Below are 23159 nucleotides of genomic sequence, written 5' to 3'. Positions count from 1 at the left end.
AGGTAAGCTGGTGAGGGTCCAGGTTTGGACCTATACTTTGCCAGCATGATGCTCACGGGTTTCTAACTAAGATCTGATACTGCTTTCTCTGTATCTCCCAGAGTGTTAGCCTTAGTGGTTCAGTTTGAGCCTTGGTGGGGATGGGAGTCTGAGATGGAAAGCAAAATTGTGTTGTCTCTCCACGTGAGAAGGAGAATGGTGGGTCCATTGTATTCACAACATGCCTTGTGTCAATGGCAGCCCCGGAGCTGCGCAGTGGACAGCTTCCTTGCACAGACACGTATGGTAGACCCAGTAAAATGCTTCCCCACTCAAAATGGGCTTTCTTCTTCATTGCTTTAAATGGTTCATAGTCAGACTGACTACCCCCAAAATACTTTCCACTTAGGTCTCCATTCATGCTTGGAATCAAAGATCAACCTAAGCCAGGTGTGGTGGTGCATGCTTGTAATCCCAGCGCTTGGGAGGCTGAGACAGGAGGATCTCGCACAGGTTCAAAGCCAGCCTCATCTACTTAGTGAGGCTTTCAGCAACTTAGTGGGACCCTGTTTCCAAATAAAGTATAAAGTAGGTCTGGGAGTATAGTCCAGAGGTAGGAAAGCCCCTGGGTTCCACCACCAGTACCACACACACACACAAAAAAAAAAACAACCTAAGTTCTTACAGTTAATATCATATCATCCAAAGACTGTTAGGAAGTTCTTCAGGGTGAATTATACCATCTACAGACATTTCTTTGTTTGCTGGTCATGCCAAGTGAAGGTGAAGCTCACTGTTCCCAGAATGATTACTGAGGAGTTGGAGGCAGGCTGCTTACAGGATTACTTTCCTGGGATGGGTAAGCATGGTGGTGACCTTTTCATGCTTTAGCTGAGCTCGGTATGAAACGGTGACTCACCATTCCCCAAGGGAATGCACAGTGACCCTTCAGCCAGATTTTGGCCTCAGTGGTGTGTGACTCCCATTGGGCAAGAGTCACTCAAGCATTGGAATTTGACCTCGGAGTCTCCCACCTGTGCAGCCAGCAAGAGCTCCTCCGAATGACTAAGGCTACAGTCTTTTCATTATGGGGCCTATTTGGTAAGAACAACAATGAAGACAAAAACACTTGGTTATTCAGACCTCTGTTGAGTATCCTGTGCCATTTTGCAAAACAATACTTGCCATTTATCTTTTGAAAACAAAGTGTGTTTAGAGAAAAAGATACTGAGCATATGCACTGAGCAGGGGAGCAGAATAAGAGAATGAGCGTCAGTTCTACACTCTGATGTAACTGCTTTGCTTCACGTTGGTCTAAAATTATTTTTTTCTTTCCAGCTTCTCTAACTAGCATAGGAACCTAACCCTAGTTCAAAATTACATCCCTGGGACTGGATGAAAATGAGTGATATTTCTGCTGGACGCATCCTGCTGGGGTCACTAGCGACTTCATGATTCTTAGACTCTTTTCTTAGCTCCTCAGTCATTCCATAAGTATTTTAAAATGTTATTTAACAAAAACCAGGAGATCATAGGATTGTTTTTGTCTATTCAATGCCCACAGCCACTTGTTATTTTTATCTTGCACTTTTATGTATTCAGTTGTTACATTGAAAGTTTTTAAGTAGCTGAGCATGGTCGCACACACTTGTAATCCCAGCATTTGGGGGGCTGAGACCAGAGGATGCTGGTTCGTGGACAACGCCAGCTACTTAGTGAGGCCCTTTACAACTCAGTGAGACCCTGTTTCAAAATAAAAAATAAAAAATAGGGCTGGGTGTATAGCTCGGAGGTAGAATGCCCCTGGGTTCCACCCCCAGTACTGTAAGAAAAAAAAAATCTTTAGGGAGAACAGCACTTTTTGGGTTCTCAAAGGTGGCAGTCATTTTATCCTCTATGATATCAAGTTTGAGTCGGATCTTGAGTCAGCCCATGTATAGCAAATGTTTGATGCCTTACTTCACCTCATTAGCAAAAATAGCTTGTAATTTTCAAAATGGTATAGGAAATAATACACTCTCTGGAAATATTAAATATGTCTCCTTGTGTAAATCACTTCATATCAAAATTCCCTTTCCTCAGCCGGGCATGTGACGTACACTTGGGAGGCAGAGACCAGAGGATCGAGGTTTGAGGACAGCCTCAGCTACTTAGTGAGGCCCTTCCCTACTCAGTGGGACTCTGTTACAAAAATAAAGACTAAATAAATAGAACTGGAGGAGTATTTCGTAGGTATGATGCCCCTAGGTTCCATCCCCAGCACTGCAACAACAACAACAAAATTCCCTTTCCTTATGTATCCCACCTCCAGTACTCGGTTGTCCACACCAGGAACCCCAGTGCTCAGTGCCTACAGCCTGTGAGCCTCTTGTGGGTCTATCAGAATGTTAAAGAACTAGAAAATGAAGTAATGGAGTTGGATACAGTGGTTCATACGTATAATCCCAGTAGCTGGGAGGCTGAGACCAGATTGCAAGTTGGAGGCCAGTGAGCAGTAATTTAGTGAGATCTTCTTTAAAAACAAACAAAAAAATAAATAAAAAATGAAAAGAGCCAGTGCCACAAACAAACAAACAAACAAACAAACAAACATCTAGCAGGCTCCAAAATACAAAAAGAAAACAGCAAAGTCAATATAAAAGTTTAATTAAGTTTTCAAAGCAAAACATTGTCAATTTCAATAATTGTCAAATGAGTATCCATAAAATTTTTATTACATTTGAATATAAACTTGTAGGTGGAATTTTTTATTGTGGAAATATTTCCAGGCTTGCCAGGAAGAAATCAGGGCCAGCTTCTAATTAAATGAGTTTAATAGTAGCTGTGTGATTTTAAAAGTAAAGTTACTAAGACCTTTTCTATATTTTTATGGTAAAATAATGTATAATGTAGAAAGTGAGTCCATTTTAATATACTGGCTATAATATGCTGTGAGGCTGTGTCAGCTTTTCCTTGCTGTATCAAAATACCTAAGAAGCTGTGCGTGGTGGCACATGCTTCTAATCCTGGCGCTTGGGAGGCGGAGACAGAAGGATCACGCAGGTTCGAAGCCAGCCTTGCTGGCTTAAGAGACCCTGTTTCCAAATAAAATATAAAATAAGGTCTGGGAGTGTAGCCCAGAGGTAGAAGGGTTCCTTCCCCAGTACCACTAACAAAAGAAAAAAATAAATAAAACCTAAGTAACTCAACTCAGAGGAAAATAGAATTTTTTTTGGCTTATACTTTCAGAGGTTTCAGTCCATGGTCAGTCACTTGGCTCTCATTTCTGGGTCTTTGATGAGGCAGAACATAAGGGTGGGTGTGACATGCCAAAGCTAATCACCGCCTGGCAACAAGGAAGCAGAATAAGAGAGAAAGAAAGAGGCTGGAACAAAATACGCTCCCCTAGAACGTGCGCCTAAGTACCCACTCAACTCAGTCCCACCTCTTACAGTGTCTACTACCTTCTGTTAGCGTATTCAAACATGAATCCCTTAATGGATTAATCCATCAGCAAGGTCGGAGTCCTTGTGATCCAACCGCTTCCCAATATCCCCATCTCTGAATATGGCTGTATTGGGGACCAAAGGACCATGAGCTTCTGGGGGACATTCCAGATCCAAACTATAACAGAGGCCAACAGAGATGTCAGAACAGTCCTGCCTTGACTATTACTCAAGTGCAAGATTATTATTTTTTAAATAGCTTAGGTTTTGTGTATGTGTGTATAGCTTTTTAAAATCGCTACCCTTTAATGATAATTTGCAGTTAATATAAGGTAACTCTTAATCAAAAGGTTAATTAGCTATCTACAGAGAAGCCTGAGAGTCAGTCAGGAAATAACTTCGATCCTGGAGGGATCTGACTCACTGCAGAACTGTTAGCTGAATGAAGGCTCACACTTCATGGATTGGGTGGAAGAGCTTTTTCATATTGTGTCCCCATATGGGAAAACAGTCTGCCCTGAAAATAGAGTATTTGGGGATTATCTTTCCTGGTTTCTTTGCCTTCAACTTTCCATAAAGCAACTTCTGCCAGATACTATATTTAAGACTCAACTTTTTTTTTTTGCAAAAGTATCAGACAAAGCAGCCTCTTTAAGAACATAGGGAAACACACTAGAGTGGTTTTACTGAAAATCACAGTTGTGTGTTGTTTGTAATTTTTTTTAAAGTTCACTGCATGCCTGGAATGAACAGTCTGTCTCTCCAGAAGCGTCCGTCCGGAGGGACATACAAGGTCAAGTTAAATAGTATCCAAGTCTTGCTTTCCTATCCTTTCTTAGGAGCTATCTATTCTAAAACAATAAAAATAATTGCCAATATGATATACCCAAAGAAATTGTTTTAGAAAAATAAAGAGAAGTCAGTCATTTCAAGAGAAGATTAACCATCATAGAATAAAAACACTTTCTCAAATGTTACTTTAAATACCACCTTTACATATACAGTGTTGTCTGCTATAAAAAATACTTAAAATATTTGAAAGTCGCCATGCGTGGTGGCACATGCTTGTAATCCCTGCGCGCTTGGGAGGCGGAGACAGGATCTTGCAGGTTCGAAGCCAACCTTACTGGCTTAAGAGATACTGTTTCGAAATAAAAATATAAAAAAATAGGTGTCTGGGAGTGTAGCCCAGAGGTAGAAGGGTTTCCAGGAACTCTAGTACCACCAAAAATAATATATACATATATGTGTGTGTGTGTGTGTGTGTATATATATATGTATGTATGTATGTATGTATGTATTTGAAAATCTTGATTCCTACAATGAAAAGTGATTAATTTTAATGATTTTAATGTTGTATCCACCAAAACCTATAATAAAGGGTGGTAAGTTTATCCATCCTATCATTTCTACCTAAGACTTGCTTAACTGCAGTTTTTAATATGTAATATTTCCAGATGGCATGCTATTTCCTGTTCCACTTTGACAGTTGTGAGCTCTCTTTGCTAAAACTAATAATTGCAAGTTTAAAAATATATTCTTCATTTGAGATGTTACTTGCAATGCTATCTGTTTAGTTCTTAAGGGCTTAGTTTTCCACAAGTTTAAGTTCTAATTTAAGACCTCAATTATGTTACTTTAACCCCTCTAGACCTCAGCCTTCCCAACTGTTGGTAGAGAAATAATAGCATCTAGCTTGTGAATTTGTTTTAAATGTTAAATGAGAGAGCAGAGCACCACCCTGCCATGCTGGGTGAGCACTGGACCAGTGGGGGTTCTCCTGTCATCTGCATGTCCTCTCCTCTGGAGCTAGAAGGCCTAAATTCTGTTCTGAGTCTTCCATTCAACCTTCTGAGGGAAGCACCTGTGTGCTTCAGTGCCCTTATCTGATAAATGTGCATGCTATGTCTTCATGTAGTTGATATAAAACATGCTAATACATGTGAAACACAGATTAGTGACTCTCAGTAGGTCTGGAGTGCATTGGCTGGGATGCATCTTTCTCACCCAGAAATATACCCATTTCATTTATAGCTCCATAGGCAATGCAGTTTTTGGCTAAATTGTCAACATGCCACAAGCACCTGCTTCATTGTCCTGCCAAGATATGGGGAAACCCTTCTTGGAAAAGTTATTCCCCTAAATTGAGCTCCCAAAGGATTCCTATTTGAATTCAAATATTCTCTCTGGTTTGAATAGAACATTGCACAATACCTTCTCTACATCAAGACTGTTTCTCCTAAATACTTGGGAAAGAATCCTTCTGTTACTAACAATGACACTGAGATCAGCTCAGTGTCCACTTGAGACTTCACCGGTTCCGATTTCTTTGGGAGAATCCTTAAACTATTTGTATTGGCACATTACTATTGTCACTAAATTCATGTTAATCATATGTGTTCATTGGTAAAACATGCATTAAATACACAACATAAAAAATCTTACTTCAGAAAACAACTCTTAACTATTCCTATTTTCTTTTTTATTGGAATATTATATATTACATATTTTATATCATGGTGGTATTTATTATGACCCAGTTATACATGCACATAATATAATTTGTTCAATGTCGTTTCCTTGTACATTTTCTTTCTCCACTCTTCTTTCCCCTTGGTGTTTGTCCTCTATTCATACTAGTTCCCTTTCTATTTGGGACAATATTTTTTTTGTTGTAAGGTTATTGTAGGAACTCTGTTTTGGAAATGAAAAAAGGTATACAAAGTCAAAAGTCATTTTCATGGGAAAAGGTTTATGAAAAGGAAGACAAAGGCAAGACTCAATTTTTGCAATCTAATTCCAGCCACGAAGCAAATGCCACAAAAGGGCACAGGAAGAAAATTTGTAAAAGGCTTCTCTGCCACTGTTGACCAAGGATTTATTCTGTTGTTAAGCAAACAACCTGTGAGCCAGATATTGTGTTGGACACTCTGAATACAAAGATGAATAAGACCCATTCCCTGTTTTCAAGGAACTCAGAGCATCACAGAGATCCAAGTGTCTACTGGGGCCAGATCCTAAGAATACAAGGATGATAAAACATTTTTTCATATGAATAGAGGATCAAGGTACTGGTGTTGATAAGGACTCTGTGCAGAGTTAGCACCGGCATCTATAGCTTTCCATAGCCAACCACCTAATTGAGACTGAGAAATAGCAGATCTAAAGGCACAGAGCCCTTAATTACTTCTTGGAAAAGAAGAGAGGTAAAAAGAATCGCCGGGCGTGGTGGCACACGTTTGTAATCCCTGCGCTTGGGAGGAAGAGACAGAAGGATCACACAGGTTTGAAGCCAGCCTCAGCTACTTAGTGAGGCTCTCAGCAACTTAGTGAAACCCTGTTTCCAAATAAAATAGGTTTGTGAGTATAGCCCGGAGGTGGTAGAAGGGTTTCCAGAAACCCCAGTACCATACCCCCCCCCCAAAAAAAAAGAAGAAGAAGAAAGATAATTCTGCAAGAGAAATATATATAGCAATCTGAAAGCGAGAACATGGGATTGCAGATTGGGCAACTTGCCTTCTGTAGTCCCAGAGGGGCCGTGGGAGGATAATAAGTGTAATGTCCTCATTTTATAGAAGAGGGTGTTGAATCTCCGACAGCAAGGTTTTGGGGTAAAGCTTTTCCAACAGTCCCACAGTCAGAGCATTGGCTGAGGCTCTAATGCCCTCGTGATCTCCACTGTGTGCTGCTATATACCCTGTAAATACATCACACTAAGTAAGTAGCTATAATAATCCAAATTAACCCAGCTTGTTCACAGGTTGAATCAAGCTCAGAATGAACTTCTCAGTTTGCCTTGGAGTTAGTTGGTCTGTAATGCTGCTTATGTCAGATCTTGTAACATGAGTAGGAGGCATAGTCAGCAGAAACGAGGGAAGAAGGTGAAAGATTGTCCAGATGGGGGAAACAGCTTGAGCAAATGTGTGGCAAGGCCTGTGTGTGTCTGTCTCATGGAAGGAAATCCTGGCTATCAAGGGCAAGGATGAATGATAGACCGTGTACTCAAGGTAGAGGTAGAAGTTTTTACTTAATACACGAAGAAGACTGGAATTGATTTGATAAGGAATATGAAGGTTTTAGTAAAATAACATTCTAAAATACCTCAAAGACAATTTTCTGTGCATGTTGAACCCAGGGGCATTCTACCTCAGAGCTACATCCACAGAAGTTTTTTTTTTTTTTTCTTAATTTCGAAACAGGGTCTCAGTAAATTGCTAAGGACCTCACTAAGTTGCCAAGGCTGGCCTTGAACCTGTGGTCCTCCTATCTCTGCCTCCCAAGTACTGAGATTGCAGATGTGCACCACCATACCTGGGGCCCTCAAAGATAATTTAGAGAATAGACTTTAGATGTGTAAAAAGAAAGCCAAGAAAACTATATAATCTATTATGTATAGGGAATTAGGGAATTGAGAATCTAAACTAAGACACAAACACAAAGCAATTCTTATAAATAAAATTCTAACATAGCACTAGTTTCCAAAAGTAGCATGTGCTTTTTAAGTTTTAGATATGATTTTCTCCATATCTCACTGATTCCTCTTTCAAAGCTTATTTTTAACAGTAGGTATTATCCATTGAGCCTTTATTCTATGCCAGATACATTGCTAATATTTTGCCTATTTTATCTTCATAAAACTCTAATTTATCTCCAAATTAAAGAAACTAAGCTTTAGAGAAGTTTAAGTATCTTGTTGGAGATCAAACTAGTGATTAGTGGAGTTTTATTTTGCACCCAGGCAGTCTAAATCTGAAGGCTACTTCTTACCCTGCTCCTACAAACCCTTCCTAATTAATAAACATTTGTATCTGGGTGTGGTGGCGCACACTTGTAATCCCAGCATTTCAGAGGCTGATAGCAGAGGATCATGGTTCATGGCCAGCCTCAGCTACTTAGTGAGGCCCTCTGCAACTTAGTGAGACCCTGTTTCAAAATAAAGAATAAAAAAATAGGGCAGGGGGTGTAGCTTGGGGGTCGAATGCTCCTGGGTTCCATTCCCAGGCCCACAAAAATAAAAAAATAAAAAAATTTTAAAAATTAAAGAAATTAAAAAATAAACATTTGTCATAAAAGAGCAGAGCTTTTATTTCAAGGAAAAGTTATTAGTACAAGGGGAAGTTGCCTGAGATGCCTGAATTACTTTTTCATTACTTTGAACATAGGCAGGGGAAATTGTTCTCAAACAAATGTAAATTGCATGGCTGACCCTGATTAAAGTCTTCTCCATAATATATTAATTTTCTTCATTACTTATTATTTCAGAGGTTAAAGCATTGTTCACCTTTTTTGTGCATTTTCATCATCATGTTATTTTTCAAATTCTATTTTAACGAAGCCCTCAATTTATCCCATGATGTTAGAAATAAAGACTTCATCTGGCAGTATGTTATGTCCATTTATCTCTTTTGAAAATCTTTTAAAATCATTCTCTTTAATATCATTATTATAAGTTAATTTTGCTTTATCCTTGGAGATTGGTATTGATTGAAAATGGGGGTGTTTATTATAAATTTGAAATCGTAACTTAAGTTATAATGTGATCACATTTGTATAAATTTAAACCTAAAGAAAATATAGTTCAAAGGAAAAAAAAATTAAATACCAGATGTTGGTGAAGGTGAAGATATTTTTGCTCTTCAAAACCTAGCAAATATGTTATAAAGACCTGATGACAGATCAGGCGAGTATTTTTACTTCTCAAGGTGAGAACTGTTGCCTTTAAACCTCGTGCTTCTGGTGATTTTCTTTAAGGATGAGATAGCTCGACTAAAGATAGCTATGAAATTCTAAATCTACCATTAAAACTTAACCTTTATGATTCTGCTCCTATGAGGTATTCAGAGTAGTGGAATACAAAGAAACAGAAATCAGAAATGATGGTTGTCAGGAGCTTAGAGAAGAGGAAAACAAGAGGTTGTTGTTTAATGAGTGCAGTTTTGGTTAGGGACAATGAAGGAGTCCTGGGTGCTTGCGATGGTTACATAATTGTGTGAGTGTACATACATTCACTCAACAGTACATTAAAAAGGGTTAAAATGTACATTTGTGTAATGTATACTACAATAAAATTACATTTTTGACCCAGGCACTGTATTGTACATCTGTAATGCCAGTACTTGGGAGCCTGACTAGGAATGCAGGTTCTAGCCCAGTGAGTGGTAGCTTAGGGAGACTTTGCACACGCTTGTAATCCCTGAGCTTGGAGGCGGTGACAGGAGAGACCCTGTTTCCAAATAAATAAAAAAAAGGTCTGGGAGTGTAGCCCGGAGGGAGAGGGGCTTCCAGGAACCCCAGTACCACAAAAAGAATAAATAAAAACAAAACAAAAAAAAACAAAACAAAAAACAAAAAAACACTTTCAATAATGGCTGGGGGTGTAACTCAGAGGTAGAACTCCCCAGCTTCTTTCAGTCCTCAGCAACACACACACACACACACACACACACACACACACACACACACACTATATATATATATGTTTATTATTGAGCTATACTTAGTATTGTTATATAACAATTTGATTTTAAAAAAATTAAAGTACTTAGGCATAGTGAATTAATTTCTTTTAAAATAAGACTTAAACTCTCCAGCTTAACAATGGCAGAAGACTTTCCTACCCTATTTTTCCCTTTAAAAAAATATCCCAAAGCAACAATTAGTACAAAGAAAGAAGCGTATTATTTCTTTCTTTGAGGAAAAACATCTTTAAGGAAACTATGAGATTCCTTTAACTCCCAAACATCAAGCCCTGATATGTAAGAGGATAAGTAGATAGAGAAATAGTCAGTGACTTAACAAAATAAGGGGGGAGGGACAAGCACACATAGCTGTCCCCAAAAACCCAGAATATACTTTGGAAGGTGATTTCTAAAAGTAGAGTATAGGAATACTTTGGAAGGTGATTTCTAAAAGTAGAGTATAGGAATGTGTTTATAATATTCACTTACCCACAATCTGAACCATTTCTTAGTACAGTCAATTTACTTTGATGGAAGGATACTAGGGCAGATGAGAGGTGAAGACTTAGCCCTGCAAACAGGAAGATTAAATGAGTATCTGCTGACCTATCACAAAGGCCTCCAGCTGCCTGTCTTACACACAATTGAACCTTGGTAGGTAGGTACTGTTTTCTAGAAAAATATAACTCACCAAAGATCCTCTCTAATTCTGTAGGCTTTCTCTTTAAACTTTCATTTTAATGGTACTGGGGGCAGAAACCAGAAGATTCTACTTCTGAGCTATCCCCTAAGCCCTCTTTTATTTTTTATTCTGAAAAAGTGTCTTGCTAAGTTGATGAAGGCCTAATTGCTGAGGCTGGCCTCAAATCTGTGATCCTGCTCAGCCTTTCAAGTACTGGAGTTCTAGGCATTTGCTGCCACACCCTTTGCTGCATGGAACCTTTTTAAGTTAATGTTATCCTATTTGTTAATTTTCATTTTAATCTCCTCAGCTGTGGATATCTTATTGAGAAAGTTTCTACCAGTGCCTATATATTGGAGCCTTGGTCTTATGCCCTCTTCTAGTAATTAAAAAGTCTCTTGTCTAATTTATAACTCTTTTGTCCATTCTGAGTTGACTCATTCAGGGTAAGAGGTTGGAGTTTAATTTTGTTTTCAGAATGTGTTTCATCTGTAGAACTATTACACTGTGGATAGGATTGCAAATTAGTACAGTAGCTATAGAGATCATTGTGGAAGTTCCTCAGAAAAGTGGGAATGGCACCACTATATGATCCAGCTATACCACTCCTAGGCATCTTTCCAAAGGAAGTGAAGTCAGAATGTCATAGTGACACATGCATATCCATCTTTATAGCAGCATAATTCACAGCCAATGTGTCCAGTTCACAGCCAAGAAACCAGCCTAGGTGTCCATCAACAAATGAATGGATTAGTAAGTTGGTATCACACAGTGGAATTTTACTCTGCTTTAGAAAAGAAAAGAAATTATATAACTTGCAGAGAAATGGATGGAATTAGAGAATATTATGCTAAGTGAGTTAGCCAGTCACAGAAAATCAAGAGTCATATGTTTTCTTTTTATCATATATAGAAAATAGAGATATTGGAAAACAGGGAACTTCAGAGAAACTTCAGTATAGCTACAGAAGGGGATCTGGAACGGTGGAGACTTGATGAAGGAAACACTTCAAATAATGCTACATAAATATATTAAATTATTAGTGCTACCCTCAATATCATGTATTGCGGAGGGGCATGAATGGGGGGGACATGGGGGGGACTCACCAAGGATTACATATGTGTGTGCTCTTATCACTCTGAACCGTATCATGATGTATAATTGCAATGCACCAATAAAAGTGTAAGTATATATGCATTTTTCCAGAGGAAAATTTCTACAAATAATGACATTTGTGACAGCCATAAAAATGCCTATGGGAATTTTGTGACTACATTAAAACTTGCAGTACACAAGCTTCATCCATGCACATAGGGCCTATAAGTACCTTTCTGGGGCTTCATCTTCAGGTATGAATGGGTTTCAGGAACCAGTGCAGAAGTTTGAGAATACTACTCTCCTCAGAGTTTGGTTCCATTCTTCTATGTATTTCTTTAATAGCATTGAATTATTTAATTCCAGATAAGGTTAAGTTTGCAGAAATGCATTTAACTTTAGGATAAAGAATAACATGAAAGGTAAAGGAAGGAAAAAGAAGTGTGATTCAAAGAAAATGTAGCAGTATTTATAACTTTTTAAATTAGATCATTGATCCCTACAATTTTTTCCTTGAAATCCAATATTGAATTAGTATGAATCTGAAAGCCAATTACATAATGCATATAAAATTATAATCACTCATCCCACATAAAAATACTGCTTCTAGCTTTAAAAGCTAGCTTTCCAAGAATTAATAAATTGGATGACATTAAATTAAAAAGGTTTCTGTTAAGCAAAGGAAACCATCAAGAGTCTAAAGAGACAACCTACAGAATGGGAGACAAATTTTGCCAGTTACTCCTCTAACGGAGGACTAATATCTAGAATGTACAAAGAATTTAAAAAATTTAACACTAAAAAAAAAAAAATAGCCCGATCAAGAAGTGGGCAATTGAACTAAATAGAGACTTCACAAAATAAGAAATAAAAAAGGCCAGTAAATATATGAAAAAATGTTCAACATTATTAGCAGTCAGGTAGATGCATATAAAACTGCACTATTTTATCTAATCCAAACTAGGATAGGAATCATCAAAAATTCTAAAATAAAGTTAGTGAGGATGTGGGGAAGTAGGAACTTTTATGCACTGTTGGTGGTCTTGCAAATTAGTTCAGCTACTATGGAGATCAGTGTGGAGATTCCTCAGAAAAATGGGAATGGATCGTATGATCCAGTAATACCACTCTTGGATATCGTTCTAGAGGGACTGAAATAGAATGTTATAATAGTACATGCATATCTATGTTTATAGCAGCACAATTTACAAAAACCAAATTATGGAAACAACCTTTGTGACCATCATCAGGTGAATGGATTACAAAATTATGAAATATATACACAGTTGAATTCTTAGCACAAAGGAACAAAATTATGTAATTTGAAAAAAAAATGGATAGACCTAAAGAACATTATGTTAAGTGGGATTGGCCAGTCACAGAAAGTGAAGGACCATAAGTTTTCTCTCTTATGTGGAAGCTAGAAAGTCATCAGGATACTTTAGATAATGGAGCAGAACCTTCAGTAGAGTGGTGAAAGAGGTCCAGGGGAAGATAATAAGGGGGGAATGAAGGAGACACTTTCATTGATGTCATGTACATATCTGAAATTACCAATACCAATCTCAATAGCATGTATGGGGAAGGAGAGGGATCTGGGAAGAAACTCACCAAGTGTTCTGTGCATGTATGTCCCTATCACTCTAAACTACTTTATGATGTGAAAATACAATACACCAATACAAGTATATTTTTAAAAGCTAGGTGTGTGTGTGTGTGTGTGTGTGTGTGGTACTGGGGTTCCTGGAAACCCTTCTACATCTGGGCTACACTCCCAGACCTATTTTATACTTTTTATTTGGAAACAGGGTCTCTTAAGCCAGTGCGGCTGGCTTTGAACCTGCGCGATCCTCCTGTCTCCTCTTCCCAAGTGCGGGGATTACAAGTGTGCACCACCACGCCCGGCAAAAGCTAGTTTTAATATACAATAAAATTTGTTGACAAATGTTGAGATCTACACAGTATCGAAGGTCTCGTGTATTATTACATTTTGAAATAATCATTTGTTGGCCAGTATTACCTTACAAGACAATCAAAATGCTATCTGTTCCTTAGGTACTAGCAAGCCACCTTTATTCATGCTGTGAATATAACCAAGGACCTTATCTCATTTAATGCCTAACAGAGTCATGATATTGTTGTATACACCTTCAATATAGTGTTTATGCCTAAAAATTAAAACGAGGACAGTGAAGTCAAATTGTCTAGTCCTGGATATAGTGAACATCTAAAATTTTCTAGGTTTTAAATATGTTCATTAAGCTGGGCGTGGTGGCGCACGCTTGTAATCCCAGCATTTGTGAGGCTGAGACAGGAGGATTGCACAGGTTTGAAGCCAGCCTCAGCTACTTAGTGAGGCTCTCAGCAACTTAATGACACCCTGTTTCCAAATAAAATAGAAAATAGGTCTGGGAGTGTAGCCCAAAGATAGAAAGCCTCTGGGTTCCATCCCCAGCGCTAAAAGCAAACAACAACAACAACAACAATAACAAAAAAAACCAGAAAAACAGAAAAAAAAGAAAGAAATATGTTTATTATACCAGAAGTATACATACCATTTTTTGTAGATTTTTATTCATTGCCACTGTCTGACTGAAGAAGATGGATGGCTGTTTAAAAGGTACAAAAACTTGGAAGCACTTTTTTTTTTTTTTTTGGTGGTACTAAGGATGAAACCCAGGGGCTTTTCTACCTCCAGGCTTCACTCCCAGGCCTATTTTATATTTTATTTGGAAATAGGGTCTCACTAAGTTGCTGAGAGCCTCACTAAGTAGCTGAGGCTGGCTTTGAGCCTGTGTGATCCTCCTGTCTCAGCCTCCCAAGTACTAGGATTACAAGCATGCGCCACCACACCCAGCAAGGAAGCACTTGTTAAATTTCCTCTTCTCTCCTCTTCATTTCTCACACATATTATGCAGATCAAGCTTTGGGATAAGATATAACTGATTCCAAATATTCTGAGCAAATAATGTTTTCTTTATATATGAAATTAGTATTATTACAAATGTTTTGCAGCAATGCTGTGATGAGTAAGTAAGAATGTGTGCCCCCTGATATCTAAAAATATCAGGCATGGCATACTATACATATACACTATACTACATAGAATACTATAGTTAGCACTTAGTAGGTAAATAATAAAAAATTCTGATTATTATTCTAATCTAACGTTTTATGAAAGAAGTAGGAAATGTGAATGTAGCGAAGCTTCAAAATATAATACTCTGGAAGACTTCTTGGGAATTTAGTAGTTTGGGAGGTCCTTGACAATGGGAAAGTCCTTAAATCCAACTGTATACATAATGAATATAATAAGATAAAGGAATTGCCAGGAATCTATTCACAGTCCCCTCCCATGTAAGAAAACACCATAGTAATTCTCAGTAATGAGGAAATGCTACAGGAATTCAAAGTGACTTGTTCTCATTCATGTTATCCCAACATATTAAAACAATAGGAAACTATAAAAACTGTAGCACCATGATCGTTTTTCTTAAAAAAAAAAAAAAACCAAACAAAAAAAACACACGTGGTTGACAAATCTGCAGTCTTAAATTTAAGTAGATTTGACAAGCCCGAGTGTTTAGTTAGTTTAGCATATGGTCTGGTGAAATCTGTTCATGACCAATTGGAAAGTGTACAGTGTCTATTGTAATTGTGAAAGTGGGAGCTTACTTAAAGGACAGAAGATGAGAGAATAGGCAGCGTCTTTCAAACATAAAGCATCTGAGAAAAACAGGTGTCTTGGTCAACGGTCTCACAGATATAATCCAAAACAATTAACCACTCAACTTAGAGCAAGGAAGATTTATTTGCTCCATTTCTTGGAGATTCAAGGGTTAGTTCATGTGAGGCGAGGGCTCTGTAAATCTCAGGACATGGTAGTGGAAATCGTAGAAAAAGTAAGAGAGCCAGGGCTCTGCTCTCGCATTATGAATATTGGAAGCAAGAGAATGCAAGCGAGCACGGGACTTCAAAGACAAATCGGTCCCTAAGGCCACATCCCAGAGACTTACCTTCTTCAGCCATACCTCTCTGGCCTAGGCTACCACTCAGTAAATCCATTACCATTGATTTATTTACTGATGAGATTACAACCCTCATGACTTAATTATATCAACTCTTAATATCAATACCTGAGCTCTTCGGGGGACATTCTCTTTCTAGTTGTAACACCTGGGTTGTATAGTCATGCCTCATTCAGCTGCTTTCAGTTAATGTATTATGTTGAATTCCTGGTTCTTGATAAATGCCATTAGTTACATATGTTTTGCTCATCGTGAAGTGAGAAGAGAAAACTGAATCATATTTTAAGGTGCATGCAATCTACCTGCCTATAATTGATGATTTCCATTTGAGAGTTGCCACTTACATTAGGGATACAAATCGTTGTAGAAGAGAGATTGCAAGTGGTATTTGAACTATTAATACATTTCTTTCACTACTAATTTGTATTTTGGAAAAAATATAACCAGCTTATCAAATTGATTTATAGAGTGAATGTAAAGTTAACTTTAAATTTAGCCTAAGTTGTTTGAAAATGTGAATCACTGAAGCCGGGCTTGGTGGCGCATGCTTGTAATCCCTGTGTTTGGGAGGCTGAGACAGGAGGATCGCACAGGTTCTAAGCTAGCCTTAGGTACTTAGTCAAGCTCGCAGCAACTTAGTGAGACCCTGTTTCCAAATAAAATATAAAATGGGTCTGGGAGGCTAGGTGTGGTGGTGCATGCTTGTAATCCCCGCACTTGGGAGGTGGAGACAGGAGGATCGCGCAGGTTCGAAGTCAGCCTCGCTGGTTTAAGAGACCCTGTTTCTAAATAAAAATAATATAAAATAGGTTTGGGAGTGTAGCCCGGAGGTAGGAGCGTTTCCAGGAACAACAGTACCACCAAAAAAAAAAAAAAAAAAAATGGGTCTGGGAGTATAGCCCAGAGGTAGAAGGCCCCTGGGATCCACCCCCAGTACCACCAAAAAATAAAATAAAATAAAAAGTGAGTCACTGAAGAAAAACATCAAGTCATGATATAGAGGGACTGTGGGAAAAATTGGTGTGCAAATGACTAAAGTTTAAGAAATATCATATTATAGCCAGGCGTGGTGGCGCACGCTTGTAATCCCCGCGCTTGGGAGGCAGAGACAGGAGGATCGCGCAGGTTCGAAGCCAGCCGCGCGCGCTGGCTTAGGAGACCCTGTTTCCAAATAAAAATGTAAAAATGGGTCTGGGAGTGTAGCCCGGAGGTAGAAGGGCTTCCAGGAACCCCAGTACCACCAAAAAAAAAAAAAAAAGAAATATCATATTATATAGTGGTTTGATTTAACAAAATGTACATAGATGGATGAACCCAATGAGCTTGTACTTTGTGGTACAATCCATTGAAATGTGATCACAAAGGGCAAATAGAAAGTAGTCCACACAGCATTAGAACATAGGCTACACAGCATTATATAATTATGTTAAGGGCATGCTGAGAAATAATGGCAGTTTCTGACTACCTTCACCTTCTCCAAAGCCTTGTAGAAGAGTCTGTGCTTCTGGACCTCATAATGCCTGATCTCTGCGTATTCAGACAACCTGTATGCCGTCACATGGTGGGAACTAAACAGAAGTGAGGTGGGAGGGGCCACTGCCAAATCTCCTCCATTCTGAGAAACTTCCCAGAGGCAAAACTACAGGACACGTAGTTTACAGAGCAGTATTTTAAAATTTTTCATGTGAAAATTTGCCTTAAAATGGAGATAGTGCTGTAATGCTGAGTCAGCACTGTTTTTTTTTTTAATTTTGCATTACCTTAAACAAATAGGAGTAGGTACAAAACTAAATATTTAAATCTCCATAGCCTGATTATAGTATGCCCCATTGTTTCTCTGTAATGGTAACCTTGATGTACCAATGCAAAGAAAGAGGTATAGGTATCCTGGTTAGTTACAAACACTGTCAGAGGCCCCACTTAAACTAATTGTTCTTTTTAGGAATGGAGGTCAGATATTAGTCATTATGGAATTCAGTATTTAATAGATGTGTGTTGAGGTTTTCAGAGAATGATTCTTGGAATACAGGAGCTTTGAGCAATTAAGTGAGGAATAGCACAGGGACTGCACCAACTTTTCAAGTGTGTATAACAAAAAGAGGGAGTGGCAGGGAGCTGGGTAATCTCCCTGGAACAGACAGCCCTTCTGGGGACAGTAGAACCCAAGGCTGATTATTTCCGGAGCGCTCAGAGGCACAGCATTCAGATATCGTGCTTGGTGATCATCGTCTTTCTCCCTGGCATGGTAACAAAAAGATTTGAGAGACAGTGTTACATATAAGAAGTAATCTCTTTATTTGCTTTGTTTTTTTTTTCTTCCTTTTACATTAAAATTCCAAGGAGAAAAGGGTCAAGCCACCTCTCCTGAGCTGCCTTCTTCCAAATGAGTAGTAGCTTCACAAACCTTTTGAATTTTGACAACTATGTGATTACTTAACAGTATTAGAATGCCCGTGGATCAGAACCTACACGGTATGAATGACCCTGGGCCATCATAAGAAAGCTGGAAGTCTTAATCAGATAACTACGTGGGAAGAAGTTTACTGGCATTTACATGGAGAGGCCTATGAAACCTAAAAGAAGACTAAGTTACAAATGTACCTTGAAGTGTGACCAGGGGAGGAGTTGAAGGTTTATTGTAAGAAGCAGCCAGAGTTCTGGCAGATGCCTCACTACATTAATTTTCCAAGTTGTTTGGGTGGGTCTCAACTGCACTCCGACATCCTGTCTGCAAATGCTAAATAAATACCAAGTTCACGCCAGACCAGAGAACCAACACACTAACCAATGTCATTTAAGGAATCAGAAAGCTTAAATTATTTTCACTTGATAATTCACATTCAAAATAAAGTTGGCACACCCAGAAGAGTATATATCCTTTGTGCAAATATTCAGACGGATAGGCAGGACGGCCAAATGTTCCTTCTGTTAGGAGCCTTTGGAATCAGTTTAGATTGTATCTACTATAATAGAACCGTTTTTGTTTCAGATGTAGGCTATGGGGCAAGTATTGGTCTTGGAAATAATGAGATGTTGACATGATATAAAACTGCATTCCTTACTAAAGGGCTGTTAAGAATTAGCAAACCCGGAGTCTTTGTGCATAAATCAATGAAATTTGCATATAAATTTAAAAAATGGTTTAGAAAACATTGTGCAAGGAAACAGCTTCTATACATGTAGCCACTTGTCTAGCAATAATACACTAGATTTTTTTTCAGTTTAAACATTCCAGCAGCACCTGATACACTGATGCCTGAGAGACGTGGTTAAATTTTTAAGAGGCAGCTTATATCTCAGTAACCAGCCTCAAAGTATGCCATTTTATTAGAACTGATCAAAATGAACTGCTGCAGAGACCTCAAGTCATCTCAGCTTTGCTCCTGAAGGGACATTTTAGGTTTCAGTGTTGTGCTTTAAGAAAATGACTTTTTGATAAACAAAAGCTCAGTGTAAAAGGTGCTAATAAAGGTGTTCATGGATTTCACCTTGAATAACACAGACACCTCGTTTTCCAGGGGAGGAAACAGTTTTATAAGTTTCAAGAGGTCTCCTGTCTGCTTGGCTGGTTTACAGTTCTGGTTTGTGACCCGCCCCTTTCTTTGTAAGTTTAAGCAATTGACCAGACCGGCTGGGCGCTGGACGTTTTTTTTTTTTTTTTTTTTTTTTCCCTTTCTCACTTCCCTGCGATGTTTTGAACTGCCTTCTTACAGACGTCATTCAGCCCTTGAGGAATAGTTTCTGCCTGGCGAGATTGAATGATAGTTCTCATTCACAAAGGCTTGGAGTCAGATTCTAAACAGGGGACAGGACGACGACGGGAATTCCATTGGCAGGTAAATCCGCCCACCCAACCCAAGCACGGGGAGCGGAGAGCTTTGTTCCTTGGCTGGCTTCTTGGCTGCACGGAGAAGACTGTTTTCCTGTGGTCGCCCTGAAATGAAACTTCCTTGACAGCTCTCCGTGTTGCAGTGCTCGGGGTCATGTTCTCCTTTCTCCTCTACCTGAGTCCACGCAGTGTTGGAGACCTCTAAACCTGTTATTATGGAATTGCTAAGAAGAGATCGAGTGGAACTTTCACTGCGCTGACTCCCCAGGTGACCCAGATGAAGAATAGATTCAAAAATCCAGTTCCTTTCTTGGCAATGCAAGACAGAAAAGAAACTCACTTCCCAACAGCCCCGTCCTGGAGTCAATGCATCCTGAAAGAGGAAAGCGCTCCTGAGGCTCAGATCCTTCCGGATGAGCTGGACTGAAGGCAAGAGGTGGACTCCGGGAAAAGTGGATTTCTTCAAGCAGGTTCCCTGGGAAATGGAATCTATTTAAAATCGGCTTTGATATAAGACAGCTGAAATGTTTTAATCAGAATACTTGAAAACATTTTTTTTCTTTTTGTTTTTTTTTAAAAAATAATCTTTCCAAAATGAGCATTATCATGAAGCCGAGATCCCGGTCAACAAGTTCCCTAAGGACAACAGAAGCAGTTTGGTAATGCGCTTTTCCTCATGCTTCTCCCTCTTTCCCTTTTAAGATTGACGTAGGACCTGAGCATGTACTAATTAACCAGCCAGGTGTGTGATGTTGAGGTTTTCTGAGAAAAAAACACAGTATGGGTGTCTCTCTTATTCTTTATTTTGCTCTGTATTTCGTCTGTTTTAGTGAAGGGAGTGCTCATTTTTTTTTAACTCCCTGTGATCTGATAGATACTTTTTAAAAGAGGTAAACAGTTTGGGATTTTGAAAAGGAAGACTTGTTATTTTCACTGTCTGATGTGGTTGCTTGTTTTCTCCTCTTTTTTGCTGGCTGTAGGCAAGCTGCAAGTTGACAGTCTTTGCCCTGGTCTTTGAAAATAATCCCTTGGCTGTTATAACCTAGATGTTTTAGGCATAAAGAATGGTATGCTTCTTTAACCATATATGTGAAACCAATTTGAATACAATGTCATGTGGCTAAATCCATATCAAGTTACTTATCATTAAACCATTTTTTGTTTTAGTTTTTAATAATGTAATTATATTTGGGGGATTTTAATATTTTATCATAGTTAAAATGTATTCATTTTAATTTATTCTATTATTTTGCCCATGCCGATTTGATATGCTGAAATCAGTATCACTTAAGGATAATTTCCCAAAAAAAGTAACTTTTGTGTCTTGAATGACTTAGAAAATACTCATATGCCTATTTCAGAGATTCATTTTATTTTGTTTATTTTAGTGGTTGTAAATAAACAAGTAAACTCACCTCAAAAATGGAAATATTCACACTTCAAATAATGAAAATAAAAGAAACGATTAAGGGCAGGTGCATGGGGTAGGTTGAAAGCAGTCAGGCAAAATCTATTCATTATATGAGCAGACTAGTGCACATCTATATACTCAAATTATTTTGGGTAAGAAGTTCAGCCCATGTACATTTGGATGGTTACATGTTTGCTCTTAGTACATTAGTACTTTAAGGTAGACCGGAAACAAGAATTGCCCCTTATGAAGTATTTTTGTGAGTTTTACTAAATTATAGATGAAGAGTTTATTTCTTATAATATTTATCATTGATTATAAAGAAATGCATGCAATAACTTTTTTAGTTTATTTAAAGCAAAGTTTGCATCTGCAAATATATTTGTGAGGTCCTTCTTGCCAAACAATAAATACTAGAGAATTATTTTATAAAGTAATCATGGCTGATGGAAATCTGACATAGGCAATAAAAACATATAATAGAAGATAATTTTATGAGTAAAATTATTATTTATAATTTATATCCTGCCTATATGCAAAGGATCTGACACTTAAACAAATAGCACTTAACCAATCTATTTCCCTTATTGCCCAAACTGTCAGGAGACTTATTTTCAAATTCAGAGCTCAATTGGCAATTATTAATTCATTTAAGGACAAGTAATGTTGAGAGGCTTTATTCTTCAGAGATTGCCATAGTCTATTTTTATCCACAACTGTTCTATCATTTTAAAATGTACGGAGTATTTTTATAAATAACTTAAGGCCACAATTCAAAACATATTAAAAATTTTTATTTACTAATGTTTATTTTTCCACTTAACTTTAAATATTCTGCATAATGTTGGGGTCAGAATTATTTTTATAATAATTCCTAGAGGTAACTGTACAAGGCAGATAATAACCTCTCCAGTTATTAATCTTCTGACTTCATAATGTAACTCCTTGGGTGTGTCACTGTGGCTTTCAAGTAATTTGGACTGATGTTTTTCTAATGGGCTTCAATTAAGGTTTTACTATTTTATTATTATTTTATCATTAGAAAGTATAGACACATGTTATATTTATATGAATTTTATATGGCAAAATCAATAAAATTATAAATTAGGCATAAAGAAAAATATATATATTGTTTGTACACACACACACACACACACACACACACACACACACACACACTTACTCAGTTACCAAACAACAACAGAAAGAAAGAAAGCCTGTCAGCCTGTCTCTCTTACTTCTGTTCACAAAGCCACAGGCCTCAGGTCAGCTGACAATGTCCTCCTATCAAGGCTCCTGTTCTAACTTCTCCGCCACCTCTACCGCACCACATTCATTCCAAACACCAAGGCCTACTTCATACCATTCAGTCAACTTCTTTGAAAGAAACCTGCTTATTGACCGTTTATGCCTTTTTAAGGTGCTAAAAAGATTGGCTTTTTTAAGGCCTATCTTTTGGTTTTGCCATAATATTTCTGGTTATGTAATTCCATTTTCTGTTCCATTAGCCCACTTTCTTCAAGGTTGTCTACTTCCCTCTGGATGCCCCCAAGCCAAATGCTACCTCTGGACATCTATTATCTATCTTGTGCAAAAATCCAGTGTTCTGTATTACTTCTCCTTTATGTTTTCCCATCTGTTTTTTCCCCCCCGCAACAAGCACCAGAACAAATCATCCATACTGACCTGTTTTTTACAGCTCTTATTAAATCCCAGTGCATAGTCACATTTTAAAAGGATTTCATGACAACATTACAGTGATATTTCACACTCTCTTATTTTACCTACTGAAAAGGCCAGACTTAGTTAAAATTATAATGTTATTAATTTATAAAGAAATAAAAATATTCTTGAAGTTTTTCTATTTGTTTTGTAATACAGGTGTCATAAATTTTGAGTTTTATAATAGGAACATGTAAGAGGTTGATTTTATTTATTCAGTAATTATTTATTGAGTGCCTAATACTTGCCAGGTTCTAACAGAAAGCAATTATGAAATTTATTCTTAGGTATTCCTTAAAATTTATGCATTCATGAGATTTAAAAAAATATGTACATTTTTATGCTCAAAGTTAATAAAATTAGCATTTTTATTGATTGGAGGATTGTTTGCTTTTCTATTTCTATGATAACAATATTTTTAAAATTTTGTATAAGAACAATATTGCATTTCATAAATATTTAAATTTGATATATCTTAAATTCAAATTTAGTTAGTAGTTATATATTGCAATATGATTTTATTCTTTGAT

At 37.7% G+C, this 23159-nt stretch overlaps 1 protein-coding gene across 7 annotated transcripts in view; it reads left to right on the top strand.

Annotated features, from left to right (window-relative positions):
• PDE4D (phosphodiesterase 4D) overlaps positions 1-23159 on the top strand; it is a gene marked incomplete at both ends in the record, with an annotated part of 1145009 nt that overhangs the window by 858387 nt on the left and 263463 nt on the right. Inside the window, one exon of one of the 7 annotated variants that reach the window (XM_080701745.1) lies at positions 20091-20155. The exons of the other annotated variants lie outside the window; for them this stretch is intronic. Within the exon in view, the coding sequence (XP_080557871.1) occupies positions 20091-20155 (65 nt within the window). Of the gene's footprint in view, positions 1-20090; positions 20156-23159 lie in introns of those variants that run through there. 7 annotated transcript variants of the gene reach the window in all.

This window comes from Muscardinus avellanarius (genome assembly GCF_963383645.1).
Source record: "Muscardinus avellanarius genome assembly, chromosome: 1".
Classification (NCBI taxonomy): Eukaryota; Metazoa; Chordata; class Mammalia; order Rodentia; family Gliridae; genus Muscardinus; species Muscardinus avellanarius.
This window is presented reverse-complemented; position numbering and strand designations above follow the sequence as displayed.